At 41.5% G+C, this 27,278-nt stretch overlaps 1 protein-coding gene across 1 annotated transcript; it reads right to left on the bottom strand.

The window, feature by feature from the left end:
* Nucleotides 1-127: 127 nt before the first annotated feature.
* Nucleotides 128-25,993, bottom strand: LOC309349218 (uncharacterized protein; the record flags this gene model as incomplete). The annotated part of the gene is made up of 10 exons (XM_081874966.1): nt 25,894-25,993; nt 22,645-22,734; nt 15,353-15,431; nt 13,757-13,871; nt 12,311-12,495; nt 10,468-10,622; nt 9,856-10,018; nt 8,182-8,340; nt 6,682-6,849; nt 128-295 (listed from the first exon to the last, which is right to left on the bottom strand). Exons 2-10 carry the CDS (start codon nt 22,728-22,730, stop codon nt 128-130), a joined length of 1,278 nt encoding a protein of 425 aa, XP_081731092.1. The 5' UTR covers nt 22,731-22,734; nt 25,894-25,993.
* Nucleotides 25,994-27,278: the final 1,285 nt, after the last annotated feature.

The raw sequence follows: 27,278 nt of genomic DNA, 5'->3' as shown, positions 1-27,278 counted from the left end.
TATCTTTGTAAGAATATGGCCTAAACAAAATTTATCAAGTGGCACAACATGCAGCTTTTCAATTTGAGCAAATCTTCTAGAAATATGAGTTAAAGTAACAGCAGAAAAGAATGACTGCTTCCCAGAGTTAGCTCATTGATGCTCTGTTTGCTGTTAATATATTGGAGAATTCTTTCCATTTTTCTTTCTGCAGAATAGATGCCGTATCAACTTGAGATTGCAAACTGTTGAGGTCACAGGACAAGCTGTTAACATGGCTGTGCAGAAAACTGAATTCCTTTTCCTTTTCAGCAATCTGGATAATGGGAAAAGACATGTTAATTTTGAAACAGCAATAAAACTCTGCTCAAAAATCAGTCTTCATCTTTGACTGCTGACTGCATATATAAATATGTATAAAATGGTTGATGAGCATTTGACTCACTGAAAAGTTTGCTTTTGCAAAAACAACAACAACAACATGCAGTAGTTCAAGCCCATAAGGTGGTGGTGGGGATGTTTACAGTCTTGCACTACACAATCATCTATATTGAGTGGTCAGTCCAAATGTAGTTCTTCCTAAAACGTTCCAGGTAAGTAATTGGTGGTTCTACATAAGACACATGCCTTCCTCTCCACTAAGTATCTTGTCACTTACTACAATGTGGCACCTTAAACACAACACCAATTTGTGGCATACAATGTATCTGAAGAAGATTGCTCTCGCCTTTCAAAACTTATGCTACAATAAATGTGTTTTAAAACACTACCAGAGTTGTTGCTGACCAACATAGTTATAACTCTGGAATTTATTGCCATTGTTGTAGTTACGGACTTCAGATTTTCTTTTGGGGTGGGAGAGAACTTGCCAACAATGGAGTTAGTAATTTGGACATATCTCCAAAGAACTTTTAGCCTCCCAACAACTTTGTGACATAAGGGTGTGAACCAGGGGGGAAAGAGACTTGTGTCAGACTTCTCATATTGAGCAGAATTGTAGAGTTGGAAAGGACAATGAGGCACTTATCTAGTCCAGTCCCCTGCAGTGCAGAAATATTTGCCCAATGTGGGGCTAGAAGCCATCACCCTGGTGTTAAGGGTCTCATGCTCTACTGTGTAATGACATAGGTCTGGATTCCTTGCAAACGAGGCCAGTAAGACTAACCTAGGGAAAATGAGCCTTAACAGTCACTTCACAAAGGTAAATCTCTATTCTTTATCAAGGAATGCTGAATTCTGTGACTAAGTTATGCCAATTTTATCCGGATTTTCCTAATCATGGGGAGTGGAAAAGTTAAGTACAGCACTGATGTTGATACCTCTGACACCTGGATGTCTGGTTTCTGAGTTTTAACCAAGTGTTGCTTACATACTTCAAAACTGGTTCAGTTTGCAGGTCCATGTAATGCAGCATTGTTTCCCATAGTGGTGTACCAGATACCTTTGGGAAGCCCGCAGCATAACATTATTTTTATGATTTACTATATGTACCGCTCCCAGTGGTTTGACTTCACCCCCAAAGGTGCACTCCTCCATTGTCTCCCAAGACATACTGATGCCAACAACTAGATATATTGGGCACTTTTTACAGTTAAGTGTCTCAAGGCAACTTACAGAATATTACAACTAAATAAAAAAGCAATAAAACAAGTCCTAAAGTGCTTATGCAAGGTATATATAAAAAGAATAAATACCATCCAACCCACTTAAAAGGATCAGCCATAAAAGGATGAACCGCAGTGTTACCTGCCAATTTAATGGCCAAAGGCCTGGCTAAATAATGTTTTTGCCTGGTGGCTTGAAAGTAGACAGCCATGTTGCCTGGGAGAGTATTCGAGAAGTGGGAAGCCACCATTGGAATGGCCACTTCTGTGACATGAAGGCTTCTCCCAAGTCTTTCCCAATATCTGGTACTGAGTGGCATCCTTTCTGTGGAACTTCCAGGCTCAAAGAACCATCATGACTAAGTGGCTATTATAAACTTGATGTGATTCCTTGTCAAACCATTTTGGGGCCAGAGAGATATATGAATAGATGGCCACATTTTGCATGTCTTCTGTTGAACAGCCATTTGAGGGGTGTTGGGCTTTCTCTGAGTAAGGAAATACATACGCCTTTGTCTCCACTAAAGATAGTGAAGGGGAGCTAAAACTTTTGTGAGAGCTGAGAGAATTCTGCAAATAACAGGTTCTCTCAGTTGCCATTGATAGGGGGATCAAAACCTGTAAGTAGAAATTAAGTAAGACAGCTCCTTCGAAAACAGACTTCTACTCAATATGCTGATATATTGGAGTTTAGTTCAAGGGAGAAGGTGCAGTTCCCATTAGGGTTGTAAAGGACAGTGTGCTGTGGCACTGCAGGAATGGCAAGTCCTACAACTCTACTGCCTCCACTTTCATCCTCTCTCCCAGCCTTGACAACTAGTGGCTCAACCACGGTCCCTCTGGCCTTAAGATGCTGCTGGTGCATGCCAGGTTGGCCAATGGAAAGGCGATAAACCAACTGTAACGTAATCCTGGAAGAATTTGCCAAACCTATGGTTAACTGATCTGGTGGGATGAAGTGATCAGTGTAAAATCTCATCGATGTGGTTAGGTGCAGCTGAGAGCGGGGGAGTCAGAGTGGCTTCGGCCTGTGACAGTATGGGTAAACCTTTTGCTCCTCCAGGTGTCCCATCAGCGCTAGCAAACAGCCAACAGGCAGCGATAATGGAAGTTTTTGTTCAGCAACATCTGGAAGGCCACAGGTTGCCCACATCTGTGGGATAGCTGTCAGTAGAGCATGAGACTTGTCATTTCAGGGTTGTTGGTTCAAGCCCCCTGTTGGGAAAAAAGATTTGGTCCTGTCCAACTCTACAGTTCTATGATTCTTTCGGGTCCGTAAGGATTCCACTACCCTTGTCAGATGCCCTGTGCCAACAGTCAGTTTTGAACCTGGGATTGGGGGCCCTAGATAGGATGGGGATTTTCTTGGCGTACTGTCCATGCTACTATCAAGTTTTCCTGCCCAAACTGATGGGCGTGGTCTTTGAGGTGGTGGTGACTTCCTCTTTTTTTTTTTTATAAAATTTTTATTGGGTTTTTACATTTTATAAAGACAATACACACACACAAAAAGACAAAGACAAAACATGTATAATTTCATATCCTTACTTTCTTTACCCCCTTTCCCTGGCTTCCCCCCACCCCCTCTTCATACATCCCAATTCCCATAATTAATTCAGCAAGTTCTTGTCCCTCGTCCTTGACATATTGTTATTATTTTTTAAGCTTAGCTCTTTTTACTTGGCCACATTTTACTTATCCAATTCTCTTATAAATATTAAATCCTTTTTCTAAGGTCGACCTAAAATCCTTTCCACGAATTTCTCTCTTTTTATATTAATTATAGGTCATAATAGCCAAACACAAAGATCATGAAATTTTGAAATTCTGTTCTCCCCTCCCTCCCTACCCCGGTTTCCATCCCTTCCCAAGCAAATGTCCACAAAAACAGTTCCTAGCCCGGATTCCTCACATCCGAGGCCTTCAAATCTCTGTCAGTCTCTCTCTTGCCGGTTTTGTTGGTAACTCTTTGTTGGTCCTCAGGTCTCGAAGGAGTTCTATCCCAATCACATCAAATTTTATTCCATCCAAAATGCTTAAAAGCAATTGCTGCAAAAGGTCAGCTGATCTCCCATACTCAAAGAGGAAGTCCCAATCATATTTCTTTACTCTTTTATGTTCCAGTATTCCAAGTACTCCAGGGGCTTCCTCCTTCCTCTTTCTCATCTTTCGCAGATTTGTAATCCAAAGATCTTCTTCTTTATTTTCTAACAATATAGGCTTCTGGTTGGTATTTTCCACCTGTACTTTCTCCACTCCTTCTTCCCTCTCCACCAGTTCCAAAAATGTCTCCTCTGGTTCAGCTGCAGATTTTTTATCAGTCAAGTCCTTTATGCATTCAGCAGAGTTGCTTGTTTTAGAATTCAAGGTCATAAGTTCTTTGTTCATAGCCATGCTCTGCTCTTGCAGGATTCCCACGAGAAAAAACATTTTTTCTATCTCTGCCAGTAATTTTCCCTCTGCAGCCATTGTAATGTCTCTAGTTCCCCCTAGGGGTATTCCAATTGCTTAATAGTCCTTTTCCAACAATCCGTTACTTTGTTGTTTATTACTACTTTGTTTCCAACCACCTCAATTCAAATGTAGCACCTTTAGTCCAGAAAGATATTAAGTAATAAAGTTCTTAACTTTAACCACCCGTTTGACAGCTCCTTTGACAGCTGTCAAACTCCTTACTCTTTTTCCTCAGGCTCACACACAGGACGCTCCCGGGTCCGGGGGAGGGTTTACACAAAAACTTCTGAAGTTCCTCTCTTACTCTCCAGCACAAAAACTTCTTCTGTCAAATTCATGGAAATTATCTTTTATCTGACACCAAAAAAGAACAGTGATCTCTCCACCTTAGTTCTCCGATCCTTGCTTTAGATCGTTTGTAGGTAGGGGGGGTGCGGACTTCCCTTTAGCGCGTCCCCCAGTCGTGCCGAATTCAAAGGTAAAAATTTTAAAGTCCAAATTCCATAGTACTCACGGGTTGTTTGTTTTCCAGTCCAAATTTTGGGGAAAAAGTCAGCGCTCTCCGGCCATGGCTCGCGGCTTCGCTCCACTGAAGTAGCGGTCTACTCACAGCACCACGCCACTCTCCGTACCCTCTCCGTAGCCTTTAAAAAGGCTCTTCGTGGGTCGGGGAGGGCGCTTAAGGTGCCCGCCGAGTCAAGGTGGTGGTGACTTCCAAGGCTTTAGTCTTGGGACTTGGAACATACATGCTGAGGCTGCCTTGTCCTGTCTGGCATATGATGAATACCACACACCTCTCAATATATAGACCAGCGCATGCATCGGGACATGAACTGAACTTTTATCTTCTGTACTGGTTTAGGGGACAATTATGGGAGGAGCTAGAAACGGCTCAGTAGTCACAGATTATCTGAACATTTGACCTATTAGGCACTCCTAGCCCTTGCAGAGATTTGTATGGGTTTCCTGCAGTTTAGCTGGTAGTTCTACTGAGGCCTGACCTCTGGGAATGGTGAGGTGACCCAGGTGATCAACAATCACTCCTAAGTATATTCACCCAAATTGTAGTGGCGCCTTGTTCTGAGCAGCTGAGGGATATGAAGCAATTGGGTTGACAACTAGAGCACAGGTGGCAAAAAATAAAAAAGGGTGATTAAGCTCAGGTAAGAAACTTACTCTGTGATGGTGGCAAAGATATCTTACTTCCTGGCCACCAGGAAAGCCAGCAGAGGTTTTTCTGAGGGGTGAGAAGCCTGCTTTCTAGGCTTGTGGCATCAGCTAGAACCAGCAAAAGGCCAGCTGTGACCAATTGGCATAACATTTGGTAGGCAAGATCACTTGCATTCATTCTGACTTGGATGCCATACTTTTGATAGAGAAGGAGTTAAAGTGGTTGGAGCCCTTTAATTGATGCTGGTTTTATATGGCTAAAATAAATTGTCCTGGCAAGTGCACAAATACAAATGCAGTGCTTTAATAACAGCAGCAAGCCGTGACTTGGCAAGTTCTTATTTGCTCTTTTGCTTGCACACAGTCTCACAATTTGGTCAACGTCCTCCAAAGTGAATAAATTACAGCAGCTTCCTAACAAGCACTCACACCTGGAGGTTGTTACATTATCAGTAGGCTGGGAGAATCCTTGATAAAGTCACATGTCAGCTCCTTTCCTCTCCTCCACAACGAGATCGTTTTTGTCCTTTTATTTCCCACTTCCACCAAAGGTTCACTTACGGTACATTTTGCAACTGTAAGTATAAATTACATTAATATCCTATGGCTTTTTAAATGTGTGGGGGCGGTGGTTATTGGTTTGTTTTTGTTTTATGTATTGGGGGTTTTCATTTTGTATTTTTCTGTTGTGAACCACCCTGGGATCTTCAGATGAAGGGCAGTATACAAATTTAATATATAAATATAATGATGATGTTGGCAAACTCTATACTCAAAGCAAGGAGAGCTCTCACATGTCTCGTCTGCCTGCTAGTTTTATATTCCACACTTCAGTTTTAACTCTCACCTATATTTTTATTTAGAATGTACCTAATGCTGATATATAGCACTGTTTCACATGGGTGTAGCCAAAGGGGGGCAGGGAGCAGCTGCCCCCCATCAAGTAAAATAATAGAAATAACTAATCATGTTGGTTCTGTCCCCCCAACAAAAGTCTGGGGTCCCCCTACACCCATGCTGTTTTATATTTTTATTTTGTAAATAGCTTTGAAAAGTTTGGTACCGTCTTTAAAGGTGGTATACAAATGTGGGTTTTTAAAAGGGACATAATGGATGCTCTCCCTGCCCCTGATATGCTGCAGTTGCAATGGTATCGATAGTAGCTTTCCTTCCCTGGCAAAAACAGCAGTTAGGTGGGAGATTTTGTCAGGAGTGCAGCAGAGAAAGGGTTATTAAACACTCTGTGATGCACCACAGTCTCAATTCTGATTCTACACCCCCCGCCCCACCCTGTTCAGCTGCTGTGAAATACAATCACACACCTCACAAAATGGTCTAGTTTGTGGCCTGAGGCCAATGGCCATTCCCGTATTTTGTGCCCGTGCATGTGTTGCATGAAGAATTAGATGGAGGTGGAAGCTCCAGTGCGGGCTAAAAAATAAATGCTGTTTGAGAAGTGCACAGATAAACTTACCTCTTTATGCAAGTGAGCAATGTGCTCTACCAAATGAGTCTTTTCTCTTTGCAGCTTGGAATTTTCCAGTTGAACTTTGCCACGTCTCTTTTCTAAATCTATTAGCTGCGACTGAAGCAGCTGCCCATTCTGATCCATAGATTTCCTTTCTTGCTGGAGGTGAAGTACCTATTTACCAATGGCTTCTATTAGCATTGATTAATGTCTAGGCATTGCTCTAATTTTAATTCCCCCTGCCCTGATAACTCACTGTAGCATCACAGGCTTCCTGTGCATGGGATTAAGCAAATGTGTTTAGAAGAGAGCTGGGGCTACTGCTATAATGCCAACCTTTTTTCTTAGCAATGGGGTGTTCTTTCAGGCTATTGTAACATTAGGACAGTTGCTTTTCTCTTAGGGTTGTACTCAACTAAGTTTTACTTGGAGCAGATCCATGGAAACCAATGAACCTAAGTCATAACCATTAATTTCAGTGAGTCTACTCTGAGTAGGGTTAACAGCGGATACAATCCTTAGCTTTGGAATATACAGCCCATTTAACTGTGTAACCATTACTTAGTATGTAGAACCAATGAGCTGACCAGATACTCAGTTGCTCTAGAGGGATAAGTGCATGTGGTCTGAAGCACTGTTTTCATGCATCTCCCGTTCTCCTTAAATTACCTTTCTGTACTTAATGCAGGAAACATGCTAGGCACTGATTGGAAATTAAAATGATGTTTCACAGCCTAAAGCGTATCTTCTGTGATGAGGTATTTTGGGCCACTTGCCTCCTGGTAGAATCTGCATGGGATTTCAAGAACCAGGTTCCTTACCCAGCAAGGCACAAAGCAGGTGTTGCCAATCTATAGTCAGTCACCAGACTTACTGGTGCACAGCCAGTGGCGTAGCGTGGGTTGTCAGCACCCGGGGCAAGGCAAGTAATTTGCGCCCCCTAACCCGTGGATTTTAGCACTCGAGCAGAGAGCTGCGAGTGCGAGCGGGCCCCTCCCAGATGTTGCGCCCGGTGCGGCCGGCCCCCCCTGCACCCCCATGCTACGCCACTGTGCACAGCTTTCTCTAGTAAGACTGCATCATCAACATCACCATCATTGTGAGATTTCTTGCCTGTCCTTCACCAGAGAGTCCCAGGCAGGGTGACAACAATTTAGAAAAACAGTATTAAAAACTGTGGCAGTAAGCCGTTGACTGTGTAGATACACAAAATTATATTTAAAAGGAGCAAAGTGGCCCTTTGGGATAAAAGGGAAATGACTGGTGCTGGATTCATTGCAAACTTTGTGTCAGATCAACACCATGAGCACAAAGTTTGATCCCTGGACAATATTGGGACAAATATTGTTCTAAATTGCTGCATTCCAACACAATTCTATTTGGAAAGTTGCTGTTATATCAATAGTCAGGTCCTTTCTTTTCACCTTCAAAAATGTGTGAGGTGCTCTAATTGCAGCAGCCTTTACATTCTACCAATGCAGTTGAAATATGTAAGAGTGCAGAGACCTGCTCCTGGACCTTGGAAACTCTCTGTCTTTCGTTCTGTAGTTGTGTCTTCAAGTAGGTAAGCTCCTTCTCTAATTGCCATTCTCTGTCTCTCCCTGATGCTAGCTCAGACGCTCTTCTTGAGTGGGACATGCTCTCATCCTCTCTCAGCTGTTTCTCCTATAGCATTGATACGAGTTAAGAGTGTACATTAGCCAAAACAGTTATGCAGTAATAAACGAGGGACATGGTACACATCCTTTTGCCTGGGATGCTGCTATTTCTCTCCCACCTTACAGCATTGCTTCAGTAAACAAGTCACATACTTGTTCCTTTTCCTAGCCTCAAAGACCTACTGATTCCTTAAAGCTAAGAGTGCGCCACATCACACTGGTGAATATAGAACAGCTCCAGGGGTAGAGTGCAGAAATAGCTTTCCTTATATTCTAACCCAGGGGTGAGGAATCTGTGCCCCTCCAGATCTGTGACTACAACTCCCATCTGGCTGTTGGCCATGCTGGCTAGGACTGTTGGGAGTTAAGGGTTCGACAACATCTGGAGGACTATAGGTGCCTGCCAGTGTTCCAGTCTAAAGGAGCTGCAAGCTCTTTAAGGCTAGAGCGCCATCCATGCAGGGGCATAATGCTTTATAGTAGTGTCACTGGGGCTCCATTTTGCCATCTCTTGTGAGAAGGGGGAAGAGCATGCTGTATATAAAACAGATGCAGTTTGCTGTTGTTCAGTTCAGGGCAATTGTTAACCTCTCAACAACAGCAGCAAATTGCATGCCTGTGTGAATTGGTACAATCTGAAGATCTATGGGACATACCCTTTTGGGTGTTTTGTGCTATAGTTGCACGTTATGGGAGAAGTCCCATGCTATCTGCTTTTAGCACTTACCAGTCTGGGCACACTTATGCCCTGTCTTAGGGAATTGCAATAGGTTCTCTGGTTCTGCAGTATAAACTCATTCATCTGTTGATATAGAGACTTTGCATTCAAGAAGACTACAGCCATGCAACTGCTTTGTGTATGACTAGCTTTGTCCTGTTTTCTGACATTTTCTCTGCTGCTGTGCAAGCAAGTCATCTGCTTCATTGCCATTGCAGAAGCATTAATTAGTTGCCAGGTCATATTCTAGCCAACTTATTGAAATATTTCTTTGCTACGAGAGAAATAGAACAGAGTTCTGCTGCTATTTCCAGCTACTTGGCCATAATAAGATGTATAGCAGGCACCCCCAACCTTTGGCCCTCCAGATGTTTTGAACTACAATTTCCATCATCCCTGACTACTGGTCCTGTTAGCTAGGGATCATGGGAGTTGTAGGCCAAAACATCTGGAGAGCCGCAGGTTGGGGATGCCTGATGTATAGTAAGGGAAAGCTGCTACAATGCCAGTCTTGGGCCCTGGCAAAAATCCAGGTATAGGCTGCACTGGCCATGGGACATGTACATCATGTTCAATGAGCTACTGCCTTGTTCTGTTTGTTTAGCTTCTGTAGCAAAAGCATTCTAGCAAAACTATTCACATCTATTTTATTTGTTTTTAATCTGTGCCTCCCCCCACCAACCAAAAACGACATAAAAAACTAATATTGAAAATCTTGAAATGGAGCTCAACTGTTAGCTTTTTAAATCTTTTTCTAGATAGAAATTGAAGAGCTAACATGTTGAATACTAGAAAAATACTTACTCTGCTCAGCTGCCTAGTTGCTTTCAGCACTTGAGCTTGTAAGAGGCCATTTTCCCTTGTCAGATGCCCACAATCTTCTGACATCTTGTCACGTAAATATTTGTCCTCATCAGCTGAAAGCTCTTTTTTCTTGAGGACTTGCCTTAATTTTTCACTCTCCTCACTAAATGCACATAATTATAGATATTGGCTCATATGGGGTATTCTCAATGCAATATTTTTTTAAAAATTATATATGACAATCTTATAATGCCCTTGCTTTATAAATCTGGGGAGTTGTATGGCCATTTCATGCACACCAGAACTGTAAGCGAAGTCTGCTTGTACTAAACAAAAATTGCTAGCCATTCATAGCTGTAGATTATTATGAGCTTTAGGGATATCCCACCCTTCAGTTTAGTAGATCTTCAGCATCTAGTCCTCCAATATATTAGCCAAAAGTTCTAATGGTTCACCATCTCAAGCACATCAGTAAATCCTGTGAAGATGAACCACTCTTTAATAAGTTGTACAGCACGTTTTCATACACAAGTCATTGGTCAGCCAAGTGAGAATGGCAGAGGCTCAATAGTTATGAAAATATTAAAAGACATGGAGTTGTTGTCTGCCTACCTAAGTTCTTTTGCAATGTGCTGCTGCATGGACTGGGAGCCGATAAGTAATTTCTCCTCTAGTTGATGAAGTAATGCCTGCAGCTGTAGGCATTCTGATCTGCTTTCTGTGAGTTTTTGTTCTGTAGCTTGGTGCTGCTGAATCTGCAGCTGAAGCTGAATAAAGCAGACTGTGAAAGCAAACGCTGAACATTCTGTGCCCCCACCATGTTTTATTACTCTGATCATTAGAATTGATTACTACTTCTAGTGAGAAAAAGGTTCAAATACAGAAGGGGTTTTTAAAGTGATCTGTTTATAGTACAATAAATTCACAGTTGCTACCCACTGGTTACACAGCGTTGAGATGACTTCTTCCAAGCAACACGCTGGTAACTGGGATATTGCGTTTTCCTAGCACTGGATTTGTTTATTTTGTGCCTTAAAGGTAAAGGTAAAGGGACCCCTGATCGTTAGGTCCAGTCGTGACTGACACTGGGGTTGCGGCGCTCATCTCGCTTTATTGGCTGAGGGAGCCGGTATACAGCTTCCGGGTCATGTGGCCAGCATGACTAAGCCGCTTCTGGCGAACCAGAGCAGCGCACAGAAACACTGTTTACCTTCCTGCCAGAGCGGTACCTATTTTTCTACTTGCACTCTGATGTGCTTTTGAACTGCTAGGTTGGCAGGAGCAGGGACCGAGCAATGGGAGCTCACCCCATCGCAGGGATTCGAACCGCCAACCTTCTGATTGGCAAGTCCTAGGCTCAGTGGTTTAACCCACAGCGCCACCTGTGTCCCCCATCTTGTGCCTTGGGAGCATGCAATTCTTCATTAGCTTCCTGCTGGAGTGACAGGTAACAACTTGCAGCCTTGGATGTGGTTGCACATCTCTCCCTCCACACCAAAACTCTCTTCCAGTGGGTCTTGGATGAGCAGAAGTTGAGCTGCATCTTGACCCGCATTAGCAACATACTTGAAAAGCTCTTTGCTTATGGGCATTTAGTGCACCTATTGACTAGTTGTATGTGATGTGCCATCTATGCTTGCAGTAATTTTGAGCTCCTGGAATAAAAATAATGAGGATGCAGCTCTTCAGGTACATCACTGCAGTGCTCATCTGGCATTAATTTAGTGCTTTTGTTATGTGCAAGCTAAAAAGGTATATGAAAAAGCCCTTGAAGTGAATATGGCTTTCAGAATACGGTTTGAGTGAGATCCAGCAATAGTACAAACGGGCCTGCTGGCATGACAACAGGGCTTCGGCTTGCTCTCCCCACCCCCAAGCACACCCACAAAACCTGCCCCAAAGGACTGGAGGACTCTCTGAAGCAGAATTTGGGGGGACATAGGGGACTGAAGTGAGGAGGAGAGAAACTGAAAGACCCATTGAACTAGTAAATTCCTTTTGTCCCAGTTGACGGACATCACTGGACGCCACTCTGCGTTGGAGTTTGTGGTAAAGAAAACAGGATGTGTTCAGGGGTGTCACTTGATTTAGCTGGGTCCAGTGTTTTATCTCTTGATCATTCAGAAGAGGAGAAGTAGGAGGAGTTTGGACTTGATATCCTGCCTTTCACTCCCCTTAAGGAGTCTCAAAGCAGCTAACAATCTCCTTTCCCTTTCTCCCCCCCAACAAACACTCTGTAAGGTGGGTGAGGCTGAGAGACTTCAGAGCAGTGTGACTAGCCCAAGGCTAGCAGCTGCATGAGGAGGAGCGGAGACGCGAACCCAGTTCACCAGACTATGAGTCCACCCCTCTTAACCACTACACCATGCTGGCTTAACAGCTTAATGTGGCAGCAATTCCTCATATCCAGAACATTTATGAAAGATGGGTTTATTATGAAGTTAGAATAGCTCACCTGAGATTCCAAAAGATGGGCCTTGTGCTCTTTTTCCTTCACTGAATTTGCAGTGAGCTGTATGTTTCTCTGAATTTTTAGCAGTTCTTCTGCCTTATGTGAAACATTCTGAGTGGAGATGTCAGCCAGTTGCTTCAGCTTTGTAGCATCCTCTATTAAGGCCATCTTTTCTTTAGCATTTGCATCTGCAGGAAATTATCAGGTTCACTCCAGCATTTAAAATCTTTACTATCTTCCCATAAACTTCAGTTTCTTTTTGCAGATAACTTTTCAGGTGATGTATGTTTTAAAAGACATCCAGATATTTCTAAGGTAGTTTTTCTAAGAACCATGCTCAGCGGGGTATGTCCCATTTTGTCACTTGAGGTGAAACAGGAAGTGCCCCCTTGCCTTGTCACTGCTGCCACCACCTATCTCCTCCTGCTACTGCTCTGCCACTGCAACACACCCTGCCACAGGCAATTACAGGCAATATTGCACTGATTTTGGCCTCTGGTGGAGATGGACAGGGGAGGTCACCAAAGGGCGTTCCATCTAGGAGTTTTCTGCCACCTGAGGCAGCAGTCTCACTCTGCCTAATGGCTAGGCTGGCTCTGGCCATACTAAACAGGAAACATGTCCCTTTGAGCTAAGGGGGGCTTATTTCCAAATAAAGCATGCTTATGATTGGGCTGTGAGATACTCTGATGTACAGCCCAATCCACAGCTTGGTGTACAATGTCAGAACAAGTAGTATTTTAGGTTGTGGCAGCTGAAGAAGCTGAAGAAGCCCAGCAAGAAGTTTACAGCCTGATAATGAGGAAGCCATATAAAAGTTATGCCTATTCATATACATGCAAAACCTTAAATATTTGTGTAAGCTTTCAATATCCCTAGTTCTTGAAAGAAAGCTAGGAAGATTTAAGCCAAGACTGTAAGTCAGTGTTGGGTCATGTATCAGTTTCATTGTGAAAAAGTGTTGAGGGCAGGGGTAAATTTTGCAAGGGGGCCATATTCTAGAAACTCATTCTGGAGTGAAGTTACCAGTGAAGGAGACAGACATTTGTGCCTTGATCCAGCAGAGGTTGCATGGGAAAAGGGTAGTGCCACACTGTGTTGGAAAGCAATGCAGCATCTGCACTCAAGATGTGTACAGTAAGCCTGCAACTTGCACACATTTAACTTGTGCGCGTAGTTTTACACACTTGGCAACTTTTTTAAAAAAATGGAAAGGAAGCAGGCATCCTGGAAATAAGACTTTGTCCATTCCACCTGCCATTTTACCCAATGGATAGTGCTTAAGGTGGATGAACTGAAGATGTATCCATCATTAGTATAGTTGGAAGTTAGCCTCTTCCATAAGAGAAGTATCCTAGCTGTATACAAAAGCCAAGCTAGCATCAGTTCATTATTTATGAATGTATCTTGATTGTAAGAACAACTACTCTTGGAACATTTCATTATTACCCGATAGTATTTGAAGTCTTCTGTATATTGCACAGATTTCAGCTTCAACTATCTTGGTGCTGTTTTCTTTCTGTACAGTTTCTATTTGAGCTGTGTTTATTGCAGTCTCTAGTTCCTTTAAAATATACACTGTAGGTTAGCATCATGCAAATACAAATGTGGAAGACAAATGTTGAAGACAAATAACAAAAAAATATATAGTTAAGATATTACAATATCATTTGGGTCATTTGGGGCTCCACAATGAATCTACAAATGATCATATAGTCTAGACAGCTAGATGCAAAGATTCAGCTCTGCCTTTAATAAATTTGTTGTGCTTGTGACTTCCAATCCAGCATATGCATTGCTCTGTCTGGACTGAGGTAATGAGGCTGGAGGTATTTATGTATTTTTAATGAATTTTTATGCACAGTGGTCCTCTGAAAGACTGAGATTGCACGTCAGTGGACAAATGGTACATGCTCAAAGTAGTTCAAATGCTGTCACGTTGAGCAAGCTGACTGCACTGAAACTTGTAATCCGCAAGTGAACTTTTAAGTTTCAGTTATGTGATTTCTGATTGTCTCTCCGTCTAGTCAATATCTACTTGTTTTAAATACTGGTAGAAGTATTCTGCATTTTATTCCTAAGAGCCAGCTATGCTGCCTTGCCAAAGTGAAAATGGCTAGGAGCATTTAGAAGGTTTAACTGGAAGATGGGTTATGTTGAGACTGCCAGGTTTATTTTGAATAGGGTATTTGGTCCATAACAGGAGGTTTTATGCTTACATCTAACACCTCTGTATACTATTAAGGTAAAGGTCCAGTCGTGACCGACTCTGGGGTTGCGGCGCTAATCTTGCTTTATTGGCCGAGGGAGCCGATGTACAGCTTCCGTGTCATGTGGCCAGCATGACTAAGCCGCTTCTGGCGAACCAGAGCAGCGCACAGAAACACCATTTGCCTTCCCGCCAGAGCGGTACCTATTTGTCTACTTGTACTTTTGACGTACTTTCAAACTGCTAGGTTGGCAGGAGCAGGGACCGAGCAACGGGAGCTCACCCCGTCGTGGGGATTTGAACCGCAACCTTCTGATCGGCAAGTTCTAGGCTCTGCAGTTTAACTCACAGCGCCACCCGCGTCCCATCTGTATACTATTAGTGTACAGTTAATACCTATTCCTAAGTGACGTTTCCTATATAAATGCAGTGACCATGCAACTGTGAGAACAAATTTCTGTGAAACAAATGTGAGCCTGACCATGCATCAAAACTAATTACTCTTTGTAGTAAAATGGACTGAAAAAGACACTGATTCAAAGAACCACGTATGCATGCATGAAGTTGCACAGAGACTTTCCATATCATTTTGCTTGAGCTGGGCAGCCCCTCATGCCTTCCTAGATCTCACACTGGAAGGGTCTCTAAGTCTACATAAAGTGGCTTTCTGGAGGACACAGGGACCTTCCGTAGGAAGGGAGTTGTGAAAAAGCCCTGTTAAAGCTTTCCAGGCCTATAGGTTAGCTCCTTGAGTCCCGATGACAGTTGACAGATTACAAATTAGCAGTTGTTTACAAATAGAATTCATCCAATGGCAAGAAAATTTTGGGAGTTACCTTTATTTTTTGCAGTATTTTTTCAGCTTCTCTGGTAACTTGGGGTTGGACATTTGTAGCCTTTTTAGCCCTCTCCCTAGTTTATGATGGATAATTAAGGAGCATTTGTTTGAGATGTTGGAAGGTCAGTTCATATGTTTTGGAAATAGCAATCACATTAACAATCCTGTATGCAAATTTGCTATCGGTTTGAGATACCCTCTAATAATTTCTGCAGTGCTAATGAATGCACCCCTCTCCCACAACAGAAAATAGCTGCTTTCCAATTCAGATTTTAAGAAATTTGAGGCGGGTAGCTGGGGAATAGGTACAATCCTAAAGTAAGCTCCACTGAGCCCAATAGGAGAGTTAAACATCTCCCATTCTAATCACTCACATGTCTTGCTATTTGCCTAGTTTACTTAATAGGTATTAAAAGTTACATATAACCCTGGGTGAAAGGAGAGTTGTGTATAGTGAAATAGATGTTAGGCATGACATGTGGCCTTGAATAAGTTAACAAAGAGTGACTCATGGGTGTCCTGACTGGTAAAAGCAGGAAACTGCTTTTGTGCCTCAACTAGCATAATTGACATATTTGTGTTAGAAGCCTTTCCTGGCTGGTGCCTACTTTAGCAGGTACACAAAGTGTTAGCCTCAGAATAGCACACACATATATAAAGGGGTATAGAAGACACAACTACTGACAATAACACTTAATGCGTATGATGTACTAACTGGCATATTCCAGGCCTGTTCTGTGCCTAGTTTTCACTATAGGAGGGGTTCCCAAATGGTGGTCTGTGAGCTTCATTCAGCTGGTCCACAGTATGTGGTAGTGGTACCCTCCCTGTGGAACACCTTCTCTTCAGATGTCAAGGAAGTAAACAACTATCTGACTTTTAGAAGACATCTGAATGCAGCCCTGTATCGGGAAGTTTTCAATATTTGATGTTTTAGTAAGTTCTGATATATTCTGTGAGCCGCCCAGAGTGGCTGGTGAAACCCAGCCAGATGTGCGGAAGTAAAAATAATAAAATTATTATTATGTCTGCATTAAAAAGCAGTACATATTTTAAATCGTATTTTATTGCTTTTATACTTCATTTTGCTGCATTACAGTTTGAATTCAAATTACAAAATAAAAGAGCTACAATTTTCAAAGGGGGTGAATGGCCAATTCCTCTTCCCAGGGAGCTCTGGAAACTGTAGTTCTGTGAGGGGAACAGGGTTTTCCTAACTACTCTCTGCACCCTTCACAAGCTACAGTTCCCAGGAATGTGGCATGCTGCTGCTTTGCAGTTGGCGCTTGAGAGGTGTGCAAATTTCAGTCATTCTTTTATTAGGATAATGAAAAAGGTTCCCTGTAGGATAAAGTTAAACATAAAGGAACTGCCTTCTCTCTCCTTGCATGGCTTTCCAGTGGCACTGAAAATACCGTATTTTTCGCTCTATAACACGCACCAGACCATAACACGCACATAGTTTTTAGAGGAGAAAAACAAGAAAGAAAATATTCTAAACAAAATAGTGGATATATGATTTTTGTGGTTCATGCTGTGGCCACAGACGTGATCTGACAGTGAGTTTGGAGTAGCCCAATGCAAAAATCCTGAGGATCCATGTGGATCCATGCTTTGTAACCATGGAGGAGGGAAGGAAGGGGAGCCATGGATCCTCTGCTCACGACTGCAGCAGATCCCCCCCGCCACCCGCAGGCATTCGCTCCATAACACGCACAGACATTTCCCCTTACTTTCTAGGAGGAAAAAAGTGAGTGTTATGGTGCAAAAAATACGGTAATTCTGGCAGATACGTTGTGGCCTGTTCCTGAATTGGCAGACAGAGAACTGACTTCAAGCTGTCAGTATAAAGAACATAAAAGGAATGCAGTACTTTGCCCCTCAAAGGATGGCCTTCCATATTCCTGAGGTAAAGTAGAGATGAAAGACTAAGCTCTGGTTGCCAGAGACTTAATATGCTGCCAGCTAAGCTTACAGCTAAATTTCTTGTCTGAGATAAACTGATGTTAAGAGAAAGGGTTTCACAGTCTCTGTGAAGCCAAAAGCACTCACAGCTGGTCACAATTTGCCTCTCACAGAGGGAAAAGTCTGTTACTATAGTCAACCCTGCATATGTTTTTGGATGCATTCACTTATGGGATCAAGGGCCCAAAAGCAGGGTCCATTTCACATGCATCATCAAATTGTGGTAGGCATTACTCCCCCCTCTAGTAATACACTTTTAAATATGGTTAATGCCACCATTTACTGCTTGTGGCATTAACCATATTTAAAAGTGTATGTGAAATAACACTTTTAAATTTACCACGGGTTATTTAAGATGTGGATATTTATTTGGAATAATTTAGGCTGGAAACCTGCGCCAACTTACTTGGAACTCGGAGGGATTTACTTCTGAGTAGACATGTATAGGATTGCAGTGTCATAGAATTGTACAGCTGGAAGGGACTCTGAGGATCATAGCTGGGTTTTTCCCTGCACACACATCCAGGGTGGATTTGATTTAAATCAAATCAGTTTAAATCAAGATTCAAATCACTAGTCAGTAAGACTTGATTTAAACCATTTTTTTTACAGAAAGACTCATTCTTGCTGATATAACCTTAATATTTACAACCAGATGAAGGTTTCATTTTTGGAATATTAAATTTTCAGAGTAGTTTTTACAGTTATATCAAAAGTTACTGATTTGGTTATACTATTAGAAATACATAGACAGATAACTTATTAAACCTCACAATAATTTCATAATTAACTGCTTATATTTGGACAACTTTTCTGCTGTACTTTATTGGAAGGAGAAAAATGATCATTTCCTTAATAACAATTTAAATGATTTATTTCACTAAAACGACAACGTTATAGCATATGTATCCATGTTTGTTAACTGATGTGGTTAAACAATTAAAAAAAAACACCGTAGACTGAATTTTAGCACACATGAAAAACTTGAAACAAATCCTTATTTCCTGATGAATAACCTTTAGACTATAGTCAAAACAAAACAAATTCCTTCCAGTAGCACCTTAAAGACCAACTAAGTCAGTTCTTGGTATGAGCTTTCGTGTGCATGCACACTTCTTCAGATACCAGTGTGCATGCACACGAAAGCTCATACCAAGAACTGACTTAGTTGGTCTTTAAGGTGCTACTGGAAGGAATTTGTTTTGTTTTGACTATGGCAGACCAACACGGCTACCTACCTGTAACTTTAGACTATAATGTAACTTAAATAGAAAACTATCTTTAGAAAGATTTTCCCTTCAAAAGCATTTTATTTTTAAAATCTGATTTAAGGCTTCGTGAGGTCCGGCGACACCCGAGTAGGAGGCAGCTGAGTCGCTGCTGAGTCGCCCCGTGTTTTCTGCCTTGTCAGCCTGGGCTCCGGCAACAATATGAGTATTGGCGGCTTGGATCAGAATGAGGAGTTCTACCAGCAACTGTGGCTGCAGGAGCTGTACGGCAAGAAGAACGAGGAAGGCAGTAAGGACCCTTTCACATACATGGACCCAGCGGACGGGACGCAGTATGAGTGGGATTGTGACAAGAAGGCCTGGTTCCCAAAGATTACTGAAGATTTCCTGGCAACATATCATGCTAACTACGGCTTTCCCACTGAAAGTTCAGATAATTCACCTGTATCTCTTGCAAAGACTGAATCTAAAACTCCTGCAGATTCAAAGACTACCAAGGTCCAGCAGCCAACAGATCCAAAAGCATCTCAGGCAACAGATCTTCAACCGAAAGGAAAGAGAATAAAACCTGACGCAGGATGGTTTCATGTTGAAGAACAGAGAAACACGAATGTCTATGTGACAGGTTTACCACCGGACATTACAAAAGATGAGTTTGTGCAGGTTATGTCAAAATGTGGTATTGTTATGCGTGATCCGCAAACGGAGGAGCCTAAAATTAAACTTTACAAAGACAAAGAAGGAAATCTCAAAGGAGATGGGCTCTGCTGCTACTTAAAGAGAGAATCTGTTGAACTAGCATTACAACTTTTGGATGAAAATGAAATTAGAGGCTGCAAATTGCATGTGGAAGTTGCACAGTTTCAACTGAAGGGGGAGTACGATGCCAGCAGGAAGAAGAAGAAATGCAAAGACTACAAGAAGAAGCTGTCTCAACAACAAAAACTGCTGGATTGGAGACCGGAGAAGAAAGATGGCAGCGTTCGAATGCGGCACGAGCGTGTTATCATTATCAGGAACATGTTCCACCCAAGCGATTTTGAGGAAGATCCTTTAGTGCTAAATGAGATAAGAGAAGATCTTCGGACAGAATGTGAAAAGTTTGGACACGTAAAGAAAGTCATTCTATTTGATAGGCACCCAGATGGTGTTGCTTCTGTGTCATTTAAAGAAGCAGAAGAAGGAGATGTCTGCAAACAGGCACTCAATGGGCGATGGTTTGGTGGACGTCGGCTCTCTGTGGAGACCTGGGATGGTGTAACAGATTACCAGGTTGAGGAGACTTCAAGAGAAAGGGAAGAGAGACTGAAGGGTTGGCAGAAATTTTTAGGTGATCCAAATTCAGAAATGCCAAAAACAGCATGTGACACAGATTCTGGTGTCCAGCTTCCAGAAGGCGTTCAGCCATCTAAAGTTAACCGTGCATCTGAGGGTGGCCCAAAGGGTGAAGCAGCTGAGAGAGGAGATAATGGCAAGGGTACCAACGAAGATGTCACAGCATCCACAGACAGCAGCGTTGCAGGCAGTGACGAGGAAGCAGAGACATCTTTAACTCATTTGTAAAAGCATCTATGTAGGGTAACCTCTAAACCTCAGCTATCCTGTGCTTCAAAGTAACTGCAGGCAGCATTCAAATGAATATGTATGCATTACCCTATTGAGATATCAGTGTGTTTTTGAGGTGTTTCATTAAAAGTAACATTTAATGATCATCTTTAAAAACATATGTTCATATCTGCTGCTGTCCAAGCTGTGTGTATGTGTCCATAAGTTGCCAAGAGCCTGCTGAACTGAGCAGCTGTCTTGCATTATATCTCTGCTTGCCAGTGTTCGAAGTCCGTAAGTGTAAGCAGGTACAAACATGCGGTTCCTATTAACTACACAAGGACCTTTAGAATTAGAGGTATGAATGCTTATAATTTTTAGCTCCCAATTTTCTAAATGCCCCAATCTTTGGGTGTTCCAGTACTTATTTGGATGAGCTGGATTTCCTGATACTACACACTTTTAAAATAGCAGATCACCGAGAATATATTACAGTATTGGCACCCTGTGCATGTAGCTGGGGAGTGGGAAAAATAATTATCACCTGCAATTAATAAAGATAAATGTTCTGAAAGTGCTCTCCTTGGATGCAAAGTTTTAGATGACTGAAGATCCCCATTCATTTTAATTCATTTTAAATCCTGATGAGATTAGATGACAAATAGGAAAAATGTGTAAATAAGACTAACTCTGATCTCTGTTTTTAATTTTTGACAATGACTTCATATTGGAAGCAAAGCAAGAGCTTGTGTGGTGGAAATGTGATATTTTTTAAATTACTGTGTTCAAATGTAGTTTGGTTTCAGGCATTTGTCAAGGGTGATAAGCATATGGAGCCTGTTCTTTTTGTATACTTGGTTTGACTACAGGAGACTACAAATGAAATTGTTTTGAGATTCCCTCTCTAAATTGTTGCTCAAATTTTTAAAGGCAGGTGTTTGTTTACAGATACAAGCCATTCTGAACTAGCAAACATTTGTCTTCAGGTTTTAAATGTACCTGCCTTTCCAAATGTTGAATATAAAATTATTTTCCACTATCATTTTTAACAAGATCTATCAAATCAACTTCACTAAAAACCACCAAACAGTTACTATTTTTAAGCTCAGATCAGACATAATGAGAAACCATGAACTTCCATGATGAGAATGAGCAGCAGTGGGCATCTTCCTCTTAATATTTTATATGTGGGAATATGGGATTGTGTTTAAAAAAATTAGAGAGATTAAATTTGCATCACACTAAAAAAAAATCCGATTTAAATAAAAAAAGATTTAAATAAAAAAGATTTGATTTTTTTATTTTTAAAAATTTCTTTGATTTTTATCCACCCTGCACACATCTCATTCAAAAGTAGTCAAAGCCTAAAAATGGAAGGATGGAGGCTCAAGCTTTCCTCAAAGGTATCACTTCAGTGCTGTCCAAACTTTTTTCAAAGACGGCCAGATTTAATGAAGTGAAGGGCCGTGAGGGCCAACCAAAGGGCCAACCAAAGTTGTTGACCTTTTTTTTTTTTTTGGATTGAAGTTGTTGCGCTTTTTAATGATTTTACCCCAAAGTTGTTGAGGGTTTCTTAGGATTTCACCCCAGGAAATAAACTGCCACAGAGGCTGGATTGAACCAACCAGCGGGCCAAATTAGGTCCCCCAGAACAGACTTTGGACATGCCTGTATTACTTAAAAACCCCATGTCCAAATTTCAGCAACCCAAGGCACTCTTCCGTATTGCCACTTTACAACATCCACAATGAGGGATCTTGTATTCTCATCTGATTCTGAGCCCTGTTCAGCTTTCTTTTCATTTCCTGATTACTAGATTTCAGAGTATAGCATGCTTTCTGGAGTGGCTCTATATCAGGCTTCTTCAACCTCGGCTCTCCAGATGTTTTTGGGCTACAACTCCCATGATCCCTAGCTAGCAGGACCAGTAGTCAGGGATGATGGGAAATGTAGTCCCAAAACATCTGGAGGGCCGAGGTTGAGGAAGCCTGCTCTATATAATATTGGAGCTGAACCAAAGAACTGTGCTGCTTGAGGAGGGAAATCCAAGCTGACCACCTTTCTACAATCCCACATACCATGTGAGTTACAATCCAGCAGGAAGTTGTCTTTTCCATTCCTCTCACAACAAATAGACACCATGGCTATTCATACACAAGAATGGATGGCCCGATGGTATGACTTAGTCTAAGACAGCTTCCAATGTTCCTAACTCTACCTAGCTGAAGCTGCTGCCTCTCCAAACATACAACAAAAATCGTGTTCAGGTTACAGCAAGGAAAATTGCAAATTTGTATACTGTCCTATTAACAGAAGATATGACACGTGTTTTCTAAATAAAGGAACATGCAAATATTTTTGAACAAGTAAAAAAACAAAAAGGCTTACTGATGTATAAATAAAACCAATGAATGACAGTTTTCCAAAAAAAAGAAAGACTGCGATTCACAATATTCCAGTTTCCTAAATATTGTTTGTGGGGTGAGTGTGTGTGAACAGTTCAGAGTTTTCATAGCTACTTCTACTAAAACAGTATTACTTCAAAGGATATAGATATGACGTCTCACATTCCAGTAAGCAGACTTGTTTTTGCAAATTCTTTATGTACTCTGCTTCAATCGCGCCCAGAGAGTCCATTGTGCTGGTGGTGGGGGGGTGTAAAGGTGAAACAAAGCATAATTTGAAACAGCACAGGTAAGGAAAAAGCAATGGGTGGTATCATCCCATCAGTGCAAGAATTTCCATTTGAGTAATGAGACTCCTCCCCTCCCATGTTCCTCAGATCTGGTCCAGAGGTTTAAGGGAACTCCCAGGACAGCACATTTTTAACATACAAAGGGGGGGGGAGTTCCTCCCTAGTCCTCCTGAATTCCCCCTCTTCCCAGTTATGCCTTTTCAGTTCTGCTTGGTCCTGGCTTACATCTGGACAAAACAAAATGCAGATTTCAATTCTGCTTGTGTTCTCCTCTAGACTCTGTGATTTAGGATTTGTCCCTCAGTTTTAAGCAAATCCTGTGCCTGCGTAGCCCATATGGCATAAATGGGCCTGTTACTTTAAGGAGATTCAAGCATTCAAGCTCTTGGGTATGGACTTGGGTGGGAGGAGGGGAGGCTGGGCATTGGCTTTGAAGACCTGGTAAGGCAAATCGGAATCATTCTTCAATGAAGTAATTGTGACCCTGCATTATGTTATACTGGATGACATAGAGATAAATATTACAACACAGACAGTTACAGCACAGCTAGTTAAAGCACAGCTAAACATCGCTCTGAATAGGCTCGGTCCAGCCTATTATGATCCCTGGCCTGCTGTTGTCCACTTTTTTTCCAACCAGGTACAGGAGACAATGTCAGCCTGTTCCAGAGATTTATGTTAAGCAGGACTTTTGGAGTTCTTTATATTTTTAGTTAGATTTTAAATGCCAAGTTTCTTTACGTTGCAATAATTCACTATTAAAGTACATGCTTCATGGCATTAATTTAATGAAGATTCAGAATCCCCTTCTACGTTATTCTATAGTGTCCATGCTGAGAGCCAGCATGGTGTAGTGGTTAAGAGCAATAGATAATCTGGGGAACTGGGTTTGCGTCTCCGCTCCTCCACATGCAGCTGCTGGGTGACCTTGGGCTAGTCACACTTCTCTGAAGTGTCTCAGCCTCACTCACCTCACAGAGTGTTTGTTGTGGGGGAGGAAGGGAAAGGAGAATGTTAGCCGTTTTGAGACTCCTTTGGGTAGTGATAAAGCGGGATATCAAATCCAAATTCTTCTTCTTCTTCCTGCTCCTCCTCCTCCTTTGGAGTTGATTCCTGCCAGTGAAATTTCATTTTATAAAGGCTTGAAATTGGGAGAGTGCAGACGGAGTCCCAGTGTGCAAGCAGAAGTCCTTGTGCTAACAGGAGGCTTCCTTTAGATGCAACCCGCTTTTTATTAATTTTTACACCTTCTGCAATCTTAGGAGTTTTGTAAAAGCTTCCAAATCAATTTATATTGCCTTTCTTCCCCCAGCCCCCAGTGTCACATTAAAAAATGGCAAGCCAAATGTCAAAGGTATTGTTAATTAATTAATTAATTAAATTAAATTAAAATTTGTATACCACCTTGCATTATTGTTGGGGGAAAAAACTTACTTCCAGGAAGAAAGGTAACAAAATTCAAGGTGGTTTATATATATATATATATATATATATATATATATATATATAATTGAAGCCAAGAGACAGGTCTGTTGTTTGTTTGATTTTATCTATTTTAGTAAGTTTACATCCCACTTTATCTTCAAAAAGAAACCAAAGTGGTTAACAATAAGGAGAGGATACCAAAGACCAATATACAAAAATTGCCAATCAAACTAATGGGAAGAAGAGTGATGTGTATTTGTGTGTTTGTTAAGCAAGTTGAAAGAGATGACTGCAGGTCATGCAAGAAAAAAATGACATGTTGCATGTTGTATAATGAGGCCATCCCCATCTTTCAATGTGGATTGGGATCCTGATATTCAGCAGATTTCCCATTCAGTGGCAACAACATATGCTTGTTGTAGCAAAGCTGATATTGTAGTAATAGCCAGTAATTGTTTTCAGAGTGCTACAGTGGGCATTTTGCTGAACTATAAATGAGCCAGATCAAAAATAGATTTGGGTAGAATGTTCATGTTATCTTGTTGAAGCGTTGTCTTATCTTTATATTCCAGGTAGGGTGGGTAACAATCTTTAATGTATTAATGATGCTCCAAAATGCAGGGTTCCAGTCGCTAGCCTGAGGCTTCCCTCATAGGTCTCAAGGTAACTGCTTTATTTTATACTCACATAGAATCAGGTAGAAATCAGCTTCTTTGTCAGAGACTGAAATGTTACAAGTATATTTAAGCATTTTCAATAGTAAATACAGATAAAATGTCTAACTCAAAGGAACCCCTATTTTCACCTCCCTCGTCTCCATGTGTATATATTATTCACACTGAAACAAGTTATTAGACCAATATTGTATAAATATTGAGATCAGTTGTAGGCATTAAGCGATATCATGTCCTCTGTAATTATCTAAAGCTAGTCCAAGTCCTGTATAATGTAATGGGTAAAGAGTGTGTGTGTGTGTGTGTGTGTGTGTGTGTGTGTGTGTGTGTTTTGGGACACCTTTGCTTCTACCTGCTGTGCAAATTCTCCACTCAGCATGATTGGAGAACTGGTTAAAAGCAAATCCTATAATCTATATTTGGGGGGGGGGGAATGAAGGTATTATTATGACTACATGACCATTCCTTTAGAATTAGCTCTTACCTTGCAATTAGGAAGCATTGTTGATGCGATTATAATTACTGTTGGGGGGAGAAGCTGAAATGACCGTTTTGTTTTAATTAAAAATGTATTAAAAACATGGTCCGCTAAAAAGACCAGCTGCATAAAAGTTTAATGTGTTAGGCAAGAACCACTGTGCCCACTTTACCTGGTCCAACTGAACCCACTGGGACTCGTGGCTGAGTAGACAGGCATTGGATTGCACTATTCATCATTTATCCACAAGATGTGCCTTAAAAACCATTTCTGCTTTGCCAAAAAACTGAGGCAGCAAGCTAAAGAAATGATTTAGAAGATTTCTCTTATGTCCGACTTGAGGGGGATGGGAAAACGACGCTCAAGGAGTTAAAGAGGCGTGTGGACCTTTCAGCTTCGCTTTCTGCTGGCCAGTCTCTGGAAAACCCATCCAAACTCCTTGCCCCGCGGGGAGGTCGCTCCCTTAGAGCCAATCCTCTCTATAGGAAGAGTATTCAGATGCAGATCAGCCCTGCCAGATACACTTACCTGCTCACATCGATGACTCCTACGAGGGCGAAGCTACTAAACGCTGTGAAGCCCAACTCTTGGTCCAAGTTCAGCGCTGTTTGCTTGCTTGGCTTCTGCCGCTGCTATAGAAACCTTCCCTCCTCCTCCTCCTCCTCCTCCTCCTCCTCCTCCTCCTCCGCAGACTCTTTGAGAGGCTCGTCAGTGCAGACGCTGTCCTCTTCTAACTCTCTGGTTCCCAAACTTTTCAAGCCACCCCCCTCCCCCCGTTACACAAACAGCCCGCAACCCTTCCCTATAAAGAAACCACCATTATTCAGAATAGCGGGTTGCACGACTCACTAAAGAAGATAATAATACAATGAAATGCAAAACAGGAACTATCAATTGCACATTTATTCAAAATCCAATTAAAACAACAGAACAGATGAACTTGACCTAGCGATACCAGTTTTTTTTAAAAAAATTCAAGATAAGGATAGAAATATAACCGAAAAAAGAGAGGCGGGTTATTGGTTAGATTTTTTTTGTTCTTGTTTTTCTCATATATTTTGTGTTTTTATATTCTTACCTTGTGAGCTGCCCTGATACCTGCTGATGAAGGATGGTATGCAAATTTAATAAATGATGATGATGACAACAACAACAATAATAATACATGCTTATGATTGCTGTAAAAAGATGCAATCATATGAACATTACCTGGAAATAAGCTTGCAAACATCTGGCTTGAGATTTCCATCATGTTTATCATCCTCTGTTTTTTCTTCCAGACTGGTTAAGAGCTTTGATGCACTTGACAGCTTGCATAGTTCTTTGTGACTGTTTAATTACGCCAAATAAAAGCATTAACTGCTTTTATTACTAGAATAATGTGCATATTTTAATTGTTAAAAATTATACTTATTAGTCATTTTAAAATGAAAAGTAAACTCAAAGCGACTTACAATGTAATACAAAAATAAAAGCCCATATTAAGGTGAAACGAAATAAAAGCCAAAAACATTCAAGAGGCCTCACTTTAGAATATGACAGTGGAATTTTATGCTATCTTTAAATTGTGATGTGCAACTCGGTAACATTTTTCTATAAGAGGAACTTTCTTTGGGAGTTGGGAAAAGCAAGCTGCCCTACACAAAATTAGACCATTGGACTGCCCAACTCAGTATTGTCTAAACTGATTGATAGCTCCTCTCCAGGGAACCGTTGCCTGCCCTGGGGATGGCAGGGATCAAAGGTGGGGCCTTCTGCATGCAAAAGAGATGCTGAATTGCCCACTTAAGATCAGTGACAAAAGGCCTGCAGGAACACAACTTGTTTCCAACTGATCAAGTTGTTTGCATGGTTTACATTGGCATTGGCATTGGGTGGCAAGCAGGATTCTTGCACCTTCCACCTGCTGTGTG

The sequence above is a fragment of the Podarcis erhardii genome, assembly GCF_964252035.2.
Source record: "Podarcis erhardii genome assembly, chromosome: 8".
Lineage (NCBI taxonomy): Eukaryota > Metazoa > Chordata > Lepidosauria > Squamata > Lacertidae > Podarcis > Podarcis erhardii.
The sequence above is the reverse complement of the archived record's forward strand: the minus strand, read 5'-3'. Positions and strand labels throughout refer to the sequence as shown.